The sequence below is a fragment of the Accipiter gentilis genome, chromosome 1, assembly GCF_929443795.1.
Source record: "Accipiter gentilis chromosome 1, bAccGen1.1, whole genome shotgun sequence".
NCBI lineage: Eukaryota > Metazoa > Chordata > Aves > Accipitriformes > Accipitridae > Astur > Astur gentilis.
Window position 1 is genome coordinate 13,597,521 of NC_064880.1, and position 13,951 is coordinate 13,611,471.

General features: G+C 40.7%; 1 protein-coding gene across 10 annotated transcripts in view; it reads left to right on the plus strand.

Annotated features, from left to right (window-relative positions):
• AGAP1 (ArfGAP with GTPase domain, ankyrin repeat and PH domain 1) overlaps positions 1 to 13,951 on the plus strand; it is a 390,622-nt gene that overhangs the window by 285,677 nt on the left and 90,994 nt on the right. For all 10 annotated transcript variants that reach the window (XM_049800184.1, XM_049800193.1, XM_049800202.1 and 7 more), the window contains one exon: positions 11,197 to 11,358. In XM_049800184.1, the coding sequence (XP_049656141.1) occupies positions 11,197 to 11,358 (162 nt within the window). The remainder of the gene's footprint in view (positions 1 to 11,196; positions 11,359 to 13,951) is intronic.

The window sequence follows — 13,951 nt, forward strand, 5'->3', positions numbered from 1 at the left end:
TGTCACACCTTCTCCGTTTGTCCCCACTCATGAGAAAATTAAAAAAAATAAACAAACTCAAAGCGAAGCACTTTATTTTTATTATGGAGCTTAAACTTTAGCCTGACAGGATAGTGAGAATAGTGAATGTTCTCTTTATCAGGTCTTGAAGCTTGTGTCTAGGAGACGCTCTCCATTCCTGACCTTTCAGGCACAGGGTCAGGGTGTTGCAGTACACTGCTTGTGGTATTTAACCACCGCTGAAAGTCAGTACTTCGCAAGTAAGGGGAGTGGATACCCAGCACTGATATCACTAGAAACAGGGGGCACTTTTAACTTCAGGTTGTGTTTTAAAATCAATCTCTCTCTCTCTCTATCTATCTATCTCCATAGCTGTCTCCTGGTCTAACTTCAGCTGCAAGCTGGTTCTCTGTAGCTCAGATGCTTGACATTTGACAGATACAGTGCTTAGAAGTCTGTAAAATATATTCTGTTCTCTGTTTCTATATGAGTATCTGTCAAAATGGAAGGGTTAATATTGAAGATGGTTGCGCCACTGTACAAAGTGAATTCTTCATCAGGGAGGTCATCCTGTAATCTCATTTGTATAAAAAGATATTTTAATCTTTCTAAGTTTTTTTTTTTTTTTAATGTTTGTAGTTCAAGTTTGCTTTAATCTTAAATGTTTGCAGTTTGGAATGAGCTTTGCTGTGATGTTTCTTGGCAAGTCAGTCACCAGATAGTTTGAGAGAGAGGATCAGCTGTGATTCCTCCCCCCCCCCCCCCCCCCCCCCCCCCGTATCTCAGAAGTAAATGTGACCTGTGGTCTTAGACTGCTTAAATAGTGGCCGAGACATCAACACATTGCATTCAGCAGCAGCAGAAGGACGGATCTTCTGGCACTAGCTATTAAAAGCTGAAGAGCTGTATTTGATGTGAGGATGCCTGTATGCATTCAGGAGTGATGTATCTTGATAAATTATAATTGCAAGGAAAGAAGTACACGAGATGGATTCACACAATATTCTACAGGAGTTTATGAACTTTGAAAAATAAGATTGTGTTTACAGAGAATAATATAAATTGAGACACATTCTCAAGTAAACACACAGGAAAGACATAATACTGCAAGAGCAAAGTGTGACACTTTATAAAATCTTCTGATTCAAATACTGTGGCTTAAAAATTTCATAAGCCCAATGCATTCAATATTTAAGGACCTTATAAGTAAGACTTAAGGAGGGAAATGAGTAAGCCTCCCAGATAAGTACACTTTTCTTTTTCTTAATCTTTTAATCTAAATTTTAATAATCTAAATTTATATAACAATAATATAGATTCTAAATTTAGATAAAGTTTAGTAATGTTTTAAACACAAAGTTGAGAAAGCTCATGTATAGCTACCATTGGAGTAATTCCTGAGTTCAGAATTTCTTCTTTTTATGTACATACTTTGGAATTTCAAATAGATGCTTGTAATAATTAGATTTCTTGTTTAATGTATGTCCAGAAGCACACTGCTTTGTTTTGCCAGGATCTGGACAAAATGTGTGCAAGAAACACAGACGATGCTTTTATTTCTTCCCTGGCTTAATGAAGTTTCTGTTCCAATTAACATGAGAGCGGTTGTCTCATCAAGCATGTCTGTTTGCAGGCTCGGTTTCTTTCCAGTCCAGATCACAGAGCGTGGGGTACAGGGATGTTGTGTATATGTTACCTATGGAATCCAACACTTCAAAGCTTCTTCACAGCATATACAGTTCAAGGAGTGAAAGAAGCCTCTGTTAAATCCGATACGCAACTCTTTCACAACCTGCTGATTGTTGGGGGACAGCTGAAGCACAGAGACCTGGCCTTCCCGCAGGTGGAAGAGCATCTCCTTTCAAGTCTCTGGGCCCTTCATTTGTTACAGTTGATATCATTCCTTAATTCAGCAATCGTGTGCACCACCCACGGTCCAGGTCGATGAGGAGTATCCAGTTTACAAGTTGCTCTAAGCGAGTGGCTCTTCTGATGCATGGATTTTGTGAGAGCAAGAGAAGGGCCCTGACTTTGCTTGTCTAAAACCTCAGAATAGCTGGTAAGAGCTAGAAAGAGTGCTTGATTAAATCTAAAAGTAAAAAAAAAGTTTGTCAATGACAGTTATGTCACCTGACACCTACAAAAGGTAGCAAAGACATAGCTTTATGTTAGGAGCTTTACTTTCCAGCTATAGGTTTTTGTAATAGGAAAATGGGTCATTTTGCCTTTGATGAAGAGTATCCTTGGTCTTGCTTACATTATTTCTCTTCCTTTCTGACGCTGGTGCTTGTGGCATACGTTACCAGGAAAGCCTTAGCCCTTTCCTACCTAGCATGATGCAATTAACTGCCTGTTTGCTATACAGCAGTTATTCAGGTTTAATTGGAAAACGTTAATAGTGAAAGTCTCTTGATTTTTTCCAAAACACTGGTATTAGGGCTTGTCACTGAAGTCTTGTGGACTGACTGTGGAGAGTTTCCTAAATTCTTCTCAGTTACCAGTGAGTGGGTTTGATGCTTGAAGTTATCCACAGGTTATACAGATTGAAGGTTAAAGTACAAGAGTAGAGACAAGAGACATCTTTCTGGCTCTGAGCATTTCTTTGAAGAGAGTCAGTTCTTCCTTTCTGTCTTATTTTGCCTATCTTGAAATACAAGGTAAATATTTTAGTAGGAAATTATTCAGTAAGGCATAGGTTCATTATTCTCCAAGTGTCTTGAGACCTCAAGGCTCTGTTTCAAAGCAAAATATTGTTAAATTAGTTTTGTTTGCAATTAGAAGACAATGCTGATCGCTAGATCAGGGCGGAGCTCTGACCCTCTCTGTTTAATTAAGGTGAGTTTACTATGCATATCATTTTGACCAAGGATATAAAACAGTATTTGTCACAAAATGTTGTGTGTGCTTGTTCATCCAAGATCTATTCTTTCAGCGGTGTTCCAAATGTTTATTTTTCTGCAAATCAACATTAGTTGGGATGGGCTTGATGGGTTCGCTAGGTCCAGCATGCTGCAGTTGGTAACTATTCTTAGGGTGTCTGATGATCTACGTGGCTTCAAAAGTGGGGTATAGACTAACCAACACATGGCCTGGAATCAGACCAGGAGATACTGCCCTGAAACCATTCCGCAGCCGTATGATTTGTCTTCAGAAGGACCATCCATCTTCTTTCTCCTCCATGGGGTGGCTAAGAACTAGTTACCTGAAATGAATCCCCATAACTGGCTGCCTTCTGTAATATTCCTCACCTTTCTGTTTTGTATACAGTTGATGGCCAGGAGAAGCAATGCCTGTAGCATCATACATGCAGTTTGTAGCAATTCAGGGTGACACCATGTAAGAATCACATCTTCTCAACAGATCTGATGCTGCCTAGTGAGAACGTTATGCCAGAAGAATTAGAGACATCCCTTATTCATCTAGACTGTAGATCTGTTCAGCGGGAGCCGTGAAGTTAGTTTGCCTTGGGATGTGGTGGCATCCTACAATATCTGAGACTTTGCATCTCTTTCTAGTTCGTTGTCCTTACATATTCAAACAACTTGTCATGCTTGATCTTTCCACAGGGCATTTTCAGCCTACAGTACGAAGTAGGCAAGTGCAAAGGTGCACCTGTGTAATGGGGGATAAGATAAATTAGCAAACTCTGTTAACTCGGGGAGTAGTTTATATCATCTCTGCCCCTGACCTAAACCTGCTTTAGGCAAGATGTGCGGAGGAGAGATTAGCATCTTGTTCCCGGTTCATGTTCTGAGGCTTGCAGGTCCTCTAAAATACAGTTAGTCTTTATTTTGCTTGTCACCGTATTGGCAACACAGGAGGGTTGCTTAGGAGTAGATGTTTCCTCTCCTTGTGTCAGATGGTAAATTCCTTCTGTGATACAAGGAGCTTACTTCATAAGATGGCTTTGAAAGGGAGTTAGCAGGATACGGTTGCTTCTTTTCTTGCTTGCAATACTTTGATTTCTAGGGAGCAGGATGGTGTATTGCTAGCATTGTAACATGTTGCTCCTTAGGAGGGAAAATGTAGCGAGCAATGTACTTTTTGTGGGCTTTTTTTAAACATTATATTGCATTTTTGCTTTCGTGCTTCCTTTAAGACAGCCAGACATTGCGTGTTAGTAAGAAATGAGCTAGAGGTAACTTTGTCTTTCCTTTAGATAAGGGAGATCGTAACAAGGGTCTTACTATCTCTGAAATTATTGAAGCCAGTCCTCCTTCCGATATCTGTGCCTTACTGTCATGAGACTGACTTTCTTTCGCAAGTCTGTGGATGATGTCCCTCGCTTGTCACAAAGTGGCTTATTAGGCTGCCGAGTGGAAATGATCCTGTCATGCCAAACATGCCTTCAGGTCTGCTTCCCTTCAGGTGTACTACCACGTATCAAAAGCCAGACCCTCCAAAAGCAGGGAGATCGTTTTTTGTCAAGAAGGAAGCTTTGTTTTTCTTATTTAATTGAAATTGCTATTAGAGGGAAGGAGCCAGTAACTTGGGCATTCAGTGGGACTTTCTGTACATGACAGGATAGCTTTGTGATTTACAGGCTCTAGGCATAAGGCTGGAAAAATGGTAGACACCGTGGAAAGAGAATACTCCTGAGGCTCTTTCATCTCCATCCCCCGGTTCTGCTCAGAGCTTCCTTTTAATTTTGTTCAGTGCAGCAGGTTAATTTAAGCCCTCGATAGCTTGAGTGTCCAAGCTGAATTCAACTAAACGATGACCGGATGAGCCTAATTCCTACCAAGGATATGAGCTCCGTGTACTTCAAAAATATTTGCCTTTTTTTTTCTGTGGGCTGTAATCTCGTGCCACCCCTTCTCCCCCACTCACGAGTGTTTATTATCATCTGCAGATTTCTGCCAAGCTGCAGTTTTGACAGGATTTTAATGTCAGTCCTGTACATCGGTGCCTGACTCCAGCCTTCTGCAGTCATTGTGCAATTGCAGCATCCCTTTAACTTCGGTTTGAGGCAGAGGAGGAATATAAAGAACTTGATAGAACATTTATGGTAATAGCTGTAAAGGGAAGCTGTAGAGCATTGGATTTCACAGCCAGAAAAATCTCAGCTTGGGGAAATGGGTCTGAAATACAACTACAGATGGTTTTAGTCTATTGCTTCCCCTGTTTAAATAAAAGGATTGCTTTTTTCGCCTCTATTTAAAACACATGTGTAGAAGATGAAAGTGTCCAGCTATTTTTTTTATTATTCAGTCCAGCTACCGACATCTTTGCCTTATTTCATTTCAACACTAATGGCATAGTAAAAGTTCTGAAACACCCTCTTTGGATTCAGCCTTCCTTGGGTCGCGGCAAAGATTCCTGCTGCAGTCAGAGCTGTTGCTGTTGTTTTCGTCATCAGCACTTTCTTTTTCCCCTTGAACCTGGTGCTATTAATTGTGTTGCTGCTTCTGCTCTTTAATTGATCCCATTCACCGGTCCTGCTTTTGTAACGTCTGACTTCTTGTCACTTCGGCAAATCAAAAACCCAAATTAATCAATCTCCAGCCACTTGAGAATAAGGCTGCATTCGGGAGCTGGGCTTGACAAAAAAGTCTAATTTTACTTTGAAAGCCTGTTGGAAAATTTTAACAAGAAGATGCAAGAAAAATGTAAACCAGATCAAGCTCGACTTTGGTCTGTGGAGAATAGCGTCACCTGTTGAGTTTGTTTCAAGTTTTTGTAAATAGGTGATTTGACAAAAATATGAAATAAATCAAAAGACATGAAGATAGAAGAGGTCAGAATACTCTTGTTTCCGCTGCAGATGGTTACACAGGAGAGAGGGTTGTGTGCGTATGAGAGAGAATAGGAACCGTGGGCCAAAGATGAAGCTCCGCTCTCGGATTTTTGTATCTCAGCCTTTGTGCTTTGCTATTCCAGCACCTTATACGTTGCCTCCTTTCCTCGTGCTTTTCGTACCTCTAGCCCTTTTACCCTGGCCTGGGGCACTCATGCCTGCTTATTGTCCCTAATTTTCTTCACCTCCTTGGTTCCTGGGCTGGTATCTTCTGCAGCTTTGCTGTGCGGGCACTGCAAGTGGTGAAGGAGCAATTACTTCAGTTTTAATATCGGACGTGCTCGGTACGGATGTTTGGGAGTTTGGGATGCAAGTTAGTCATTGTACTGTGCTAGGGACACCGAGGAATCACAGGCTGGGTTTGAATTGGATTTCTTACCCTTTTCAAATCCAGGAGGACTCTCGCAACATCCTTAGAGGACACAAATGGAGTTGTCTTCGAGATCTGTTTATGGAGCGCACGCGGCTTCCAAACAATAAAACTATAAAAAGATAAGAAGTGGGACTTGTGTGGAATGTTACCTTTTACAAACATCGTAATATTGCGAGAGGATATCAAATGTGTTTGAAATGGCAAATAAACTGCAGTACAACAGCACAGCCCTTGAGACTCTTCTGAGAAGGATTGGTTCGTTTCGTTTTTCATTTAATGTTCCGTCTCATAATTCTGGGTTGTAGTTGTAGACAACATACTTCTTCCTTTCTGCATCTTGTTTCTTCTACCAGAATTTATCATAATTGAAAAGAATTTCTCTTACAACTGTGATTACAAAATGCATCTAGGGCAGAGGCGGGCATGGGACTTGCTTTCTGGAATAAAAGCTGCATTGGCTTTTTTGTTGTTGTTGTTTTGTAATTTCTAGCAAATGAGGGTCAGATTTGAACAAGCAGAATCTTTGTCTTATCCCATGTGTCATGCACCTGTAAAGAAAAATCACTGCGCTAACAACAGAGTGGTTGGGTTTTTTAATATCCCATCTCTTGATAACTTAAGGGGTTTGGTTACCAAGTGTCACTTGTTGTTCCTGGGCAGGGAGTGAGCTACTGCATATTTTAAAATGGCCTCAAATAACTTGCGTAGGTATAAACTGACCCTCAGTATACTCTGAACTGACTATTTTACTACCTTCTCTGGAATGAGCACCTGTATTTTGTCATACTGGTTTGTGTAGAAGCTCTCCTATACCTTGGTACAAACTTGGCATTATTTCATGACCCTGCAAAGCCAGAAACTCACCTTTCAATGAGAAACACATTTTCTCGTCGGTATGGAAAGTCGCCGAACACGGATGTGAAATTCACGGCATCCTCCTTATCGCGTCATGAGCAGGCAGAGGTAAACTGCAAGGATGTGGCTGGTGTCAGCTCTCGCAGCTGAGAGGAGTTAATAATCGCACTGGGGAGAGAGGGCAGGGAGGAAGGCTGGCTGTTTGCTGGGAGAGGGCATGGGCATCTCTAGCTCACTTCTGTAGGCTGCAGGCAGCAGCAGTTGTAGGCTGGAGCATGGTGATGCTCTGTTTTGGAGAAGAAAACATTTTTCAGCAGTGTGTTGCTGCACATCACTTGAAACGTGGCCCAGCAGTTGCAGAACCGAGGATGCACTGCCCAGGGCAACCCCAGCTACATGGCAAGGGGAGAGTTCTGTCCTTAATGTTGTATAATATAGATATACACCCTGCAAATGACGACCATCATCAAGGAAAGCTGCCTGTACAGTCCATGAAAAACTGCAAAGCTAATGATGGGCTGGGCAGATAATCGTGGGAGAGTTAATTGTAAGGTTCGATATGGCATCTTGTCAGCAGAGATAAGTTGTCACGTTTTCCACTTGAGCTGAAACTAAATGATTGTAAAATAAGTTATGAGTGTCCTTGGGCCTGTCTGCCAGAATGATGGCTAAGAATACATTCCTGGCCCATCAGTCTCAAGCAGCCCGCTTGATATTTATGCGAACTGAATGTTATTTTATTCCCCCTCTAGTCATGCTTGTCAGCTTCCCGAGTGAAAAGTGAAACTGCTTCTTTGACTCATACTTCAAGTATTGAAGCTCGGAGAGGCTGCAGATTGTTATTATTATTACTAGTATTATATATTTTTTTGGGTGTGCGTTGAACATTGATGCCCGATTGGGAAGAACTAATGGCTGACATTGAACGCGCGGGATGGCTGCAAAACAGCCCATCCCAACCCAGTGAAACGCGTCTTATGAGTTCCAGTGCCTCTGTCAAAGCTGGTTTAGATGTGGAGTAATGAGGCGCTTGCTTTTTTAATTTGGCGTGCCTTTTTCCTTGCCTTTTTTTTTTTTTTTTTTTTTTTTTTTTTTTTTTATATTTAATAGCGCCGACAGTGGTCGTCTGTTCTCAGGCGTGGTAATTGATACAAAATAAAATGCATTATTTGTATTCAGTCAGGAGTATGAAATTGCATTCAGCGGGCTGAAGCCTGAACTCATTTACAGTTTTCCGAAGCCGGGCTTTCAGGAGCCCTCTTTTCAATTTGAAGAATACCTTGTCAGGCAAGAGAAGTAGTGGGAAATGGGAAAGCACAGCGTGTAAGCCTAGCGCCTTTTGATTGCTCATATTTTAAACCGGGAGAATGTTAAATAACTTCCATCTTCAAAAGGTGGTCTCCGAAACCAGGAATACAGGGCATTAATACACCAACAATATCAGCTCGGCACCCGTTTACGAGCGACTTACGTTTCTTTTCTGGTTGAGGGGGAGGGAAAGCTTCGGGCTCTTCGCTTCAGAGCCGTTTGACCCAAGGACAGCAGGTTATTACCTGGAAAGGGCTGCAGATCACGAGGATTTACCATAGGAGGTTAATTCTTCAGCTCTCCAATGCAAGTAGTCGGATTCTACATGTGTAAGTGTCCTATTTTTCAGAGCTCACAAGCAGGTTTTGTTGGTGCAATTTATAGCCTAGAAATTAGAGTAAGCTGCAGTGAGCGTACAGATCTACCTTAATATTTTTTAACCAGGATGCTGCTGAAAAATATATTCTGCAATTTTGTGTCGGAGTAGGGTTTCTTGACCATTTTACGGGTCCAGGGCATTGTGGTTGATGCTGGAGTCACACACAGCACTCGTATGCCCACCTCGTATGCCTTTTCGGCATGCGTCTCGGCATCACAAATATTTGGAAACAAGCTTTATGAAAGGCATGGGAGAGGGTTGTAGAGTTGCTTTTTCCTGGATGTTTTTTTTTTCCTCCCTGTGAGTAAAATGGCATAATTCTTTTTAAAGTGAAAGCTGAGAATGAGGCCTGTCCATGTGCCTCTTGCCTCGTGTTTTCTGAGGGGAAAAAGTGAAGCATTTTGAGAAACTATGTTAGATGTGAGCAAGCCTTTATTGCTGGTGTGCTCTCTGGGATTTTTCTGTGATATTTATGAATTTTCTGGATTTTCACAAGCAAATGAAAATCAATGAGATGCGGTTTTGGTGCCCTATGGCAGACCTTGCTGCCACAGCCAGGCCCCTTCCTTGCCAGTGCCTGGCTCTGCGGCTGACCTGTCTCAACACAGCAATTTTCACGTCATTGCTGCAAAGGAAGGGGTTTTGTGTGTGTTTTTTTCTTCTTTTTAAGTACCCAATGTATGAAACCTTCTCAAGTCTCAAACTGGAGGTCAATGTTTAAGACTAGCACCAACCAGCTTGCATCCATGGTCATACCTTTGTATTGCTGGCATCCTTTTTTGCGTCTTCTCTTCTTTCAGTGTCAAGGAGCCAAAGGTACCCGTGTCCCTTTTGCCAAGAGCATCCTGAGCACTGGCATGGATTCTCATCAGGGTTTGCCTTCCTCTTCATCTGGGGAGACAGCAGACCCTTGCGGGATAGCTGCTTTGAGCATTTCTGGGTCAGATACTTAAAATTTCCTATAGAGATACACAGTAAATACATTCCCATGATTCCCTTTTGTGGTTAAATACTTGATGGTTGGTTTCAAAATAGTGGACATAGGGAAAAGAACAAAAATCCTTAATAAAAAGCTTACATTTGATTTGGTCTCTGTTGCCAGGCAATTAGCTCCATAACTTATCCCTCACTAATAACTTGCAGCACAACTGTGCTTAGCAGGTAATTAGTAAGTAAACTTCATTAGAAAAAAAGAAAATAAGTGTTTCTTTGTCAAATAGGCAGTTGTATGGGGATTTAACTACTCAAAAAATCAAAAGCCACTTTTTAAGTAGTCTTTGGCTTGATAGTCTTCTGACATACTAATTCATCTTAAGTGCAGTCCGGTATTGCACCTAAGTGCAATGTGCTATCTAACCAAGGTTCTGGAAACTGCTTCACTTTACCTGACAGCAAGCACTTTACTTAAAGTGTAGGATGTTACATTAAACTTTATAATTAAAAACAAAAGCAAACCGACAAAATAGAAATGCATTTAGTACTGATCATAGCCAAAAGATTTGTTGCAATTAAACTAAAATCATATTACCAACCTTGGGAAAAAATACTGGATTAAGGTTAGTTGAGTATTTGCTACATGAAAGGACCCAGATAGAGAGTGAAGTTTCAAGTATGTCTTCATTTACTACACTTGTGTTAAATATGGCTGTTAGATATTTCTTGACTGAAAACAAGAACAACTACTCAAAGAGAAGGCATTCATGTATTACCGGCCATTACATGGACCACAGATGAGACTGTGGGTCTCTGCTTATGAGAGGGGGGTGTCATCAACCTTTAATTTTGATTTGGTTGAGCGAGCTAATTGGTGGCGGAGGGGAGAAAATGACTCTGTCATTAGTTCTTGAAATTGTTGCATGTTATGCTACCATAGCTAATACAGAGGGAAACCAAACACACTGAGCATGGGATTATTTTTTTCATTGGGAGCAGGTAGTAAGTGACCCTTTATCACACAATATTAAGTGTACGAGGCACACATGAGTTCACACCTTGTTTTCCCACCTTTATTGCCATTACCACCTTTTCTCTCTGTGTTGTCTTTAATATTAATGAAAGCAGATAGCGTTCAGAGGATGTTAAGATATCTCTGTTCTATTATGTATTAAAATGTCCTAGTGTTATACAAGTTAATTTGAGGATCAGTAAGATCTTTGTAAGAAAGAGCAATTGGAAATAATAAAGTGATTTCCCATTGTTTTTTGTCAGTTCCAGCTGGCCTGTTTCTAAAATTGATGCAAAGTCCTGTTGATTTAATAGGACTTAAATCAGAACTTCAGCCAAGTTGCTTTTCTGTACCTTTTTGAAGAAGTAATGGATATTGTTAGGAGACTCTTCTGTAGCCTTTGGAAGTCAATGAGCTCAAGAAGTTAGCTGCTAACAGATAGCAAGGGGTTATATCTTGGATTCTAGCAATCATTAATTTAAATTATGCAGTATTTTTTTTTTCTTAATTTTTTTTTTCTTCCCCTCCCCAAATTGCAGATACTGGGTTAGGAGATTCTGTGTGTTCGAGCCCAAGTATATCCAGTACAACGAGTCCCAAACTTGATCCACCTCCTTCACCTCATGCCAACAGAAAGAAACACCGCAGGAAGAAAAGCACGAGTAATTTCAAAGCTGATGGTATCTCGAGCACAGCTGAAGGTAAGCTTACTCTATGGTGGAAGTCTGAATTTGGAAAATATCATTCCAAAGAGCGTTGTTAGTACAACCCAACTACACTATTGGCTTTGCATACAGAAGGTAAAGAGAATTGTACTGAAGAAGAGAAATTAAACACTGATCTTTTAACGATGAAGCTGAATAATCTGAAGTATCACTTGGATGGTGAATTCCACTGTCTGAAATGTGTTTGGAACTGATGTTTTTTAATAAATAAAAAAGTGTCCCCAAGTTAATATGGAGAATCATTAGCAGTAAAGGTAAGGTGCAGGCATACTTGTGAAGTTAAAAAGAATGAAAAAGTCAGGTTCACTCAGTAGCCCATACATCACATTAGAACTTGTGTATTTTTTCAGTATTAAATCTTGTGTTACCTCTTCTGCTTTGACCCATCCTGAGCTCTAGAATCGCAAACGCTTCTGCTGCCTGTTATTGTTTGAATATTCAGTTGCTCATGGAGAGATTCTGTTTTGGAGGATAAAAAGGAAAAGGGGAGAGTTTAAATGTTTGGGTTCTTTTTTAAGAACCAAAAAGGAAAAGCCAAAAAGAACTTCTTTTTTCCCTTAGGTTCAGCTTACTATTTCCAACATGAACACTGCTATAGCTGTTCAATGCCCTTCTGAAGGGGTAACAATGTGTACAGTAGCCAGATATGATCTAAAACATGCTTGTATCTTTAGAAAAGAAGAAAAGAAACATGCTAGGATTCAACCAAAAGAGCTCCAGAAAAAAAGATGAACAAGGGTAGTTGGAAAGCTCAGAAACTGGGGAGTCGACATATAAGGAGAGATGAAAAACGGAGACAATGGAACAACATTGTCAGAAAAGGGGAGTGTTGAGTAAGAAAAAGATGCGGTTGTAAGCATTGGAGAGTAAAAAAACAGCTAATTCAGTATCAAAAGAGCGTTGGCGCAAGTTCTGAAAAAAAGATGACAATTGCGGACGGCTGAAGAGACATTAAAAATAGATGTGATAATAGTATACAACTGAGAAGGGGCATGTTAACTACTACTTAGTCATCCTTATTTTCCATTTATTTAATTTCTCAATTGCACTTCTTTCACATACGGAATTTATTTCCCCAGCTATCTATACAAATCTTTTTTAAAAGCCATCAGGTTTTTTTCATAATATCTCCTGTTGCGTTCTCTTGCCAGTCATTTAACTATCTTTACTGTTAGTTTCCTCCTAATTTATGGCCTGAAGCCAAATTTTATTTTAACCTTTCATTTTTAATGTTATATTTATTTTTTTTTTAACAATCCCTTTTACACCACTTATTTTCATACCTCAATGGCAAGTTATAGAGGGAATTTTTCAGAGCACTCACCATTGGTCCAAGACTATTTTGTTGAAGTCAATATGAATCAAGACCAGCTGGATATCCAGAGCCTTTGAAAAATCTCTTTCTAAGTAGTTAATACATGTATGTTTTCTTTCTCCTGGGGAGATTATTTTCACAAGTCACTGGAGCTGGAGCCTGTGTGGTCCTGGTCTGCAGGCATGGACTTCTGACCTGCAGCGAGCAATGGGGGATTTGCAGTTGTGCATCTTGCCCCTGAAATCCCTGTTCTGATTGAAGTGGGGAGTACGTGCTCCTTCATCCTTCTCTGTTTTCTCTTGCTCTTCTCCTTGTCTTCCAGCATCATAACATGCTAGTCTGAAATCCTTTGGCAATAACTCAACAAAATTGTCCTCTTTCATATAAATGGGATAAATAAGCTTCCAGAAGGGCAAGAATTGGCTGGCAAGCAGTAACTAAGTAAGGCACAGGGAGTCTTAAAAGTAGTAGTGAGTGCCAACGCTTGCTTTTACAGTCTTTGTATCTCTACGTTAGCCCATCAGTTTTCTTTGACCCACCTCTTCTTGCATGTCTTCTGAGATGGGCACTCTTCTCTGGCTTGGGTCTCACAGTTGTGTCTTAGTTGGGCCACAGTTAAATTCTTTATAACATCTCTTTAAAACCACAGCCCAGTGAAAAACAACAATTGGCCACAAGAACAGAATCACAACTTTCTACGCGGCATTCTTGCTGTGCATGAGAGGAACTCTAGGCATCCTTCAGCAGATAACTAATCTTACTGGCCCTTGAATCCTTAGCAAGTTTGGGAGGAGATGCCTGACAGTTAGGACAGTCAGCCTCGTCTGTCAGTGGTAGCTGAAGGAGAAAGCAATGAAGTGTGCTTGGGTTCCCTGTCCTTTTAGAAGAAGGGCATCTCAGAAAAAATAATAATGATTGTAGATTCCTGTGAAGTACTTTCTAGCAAGTCTAACAAAGGCTGAGGGTTCCTTTTTCCAAATCCTGGTATGTGGGCACTTGCAACCTTTGTGTGTATTTTCTGGTACTTGTAATTTCTGGCTTGCACCAAAAGGTTGGGTATGCATTATGGTTGACCAGACAGGTAGTGTTTATCTCTCTGAGCTTGTTGTGATGCTGAATAATAGGAATAACTCCAGTCCTGGCACAACCTATGTCACAAGCCAGTCTGCTGCTAGTGGGGTATGTATCTGAGGTGCTTCAGGCCATTACAGTTTTTTCTCCAAGTAGTTGAATGTAGCATTTTCACATCTGTCT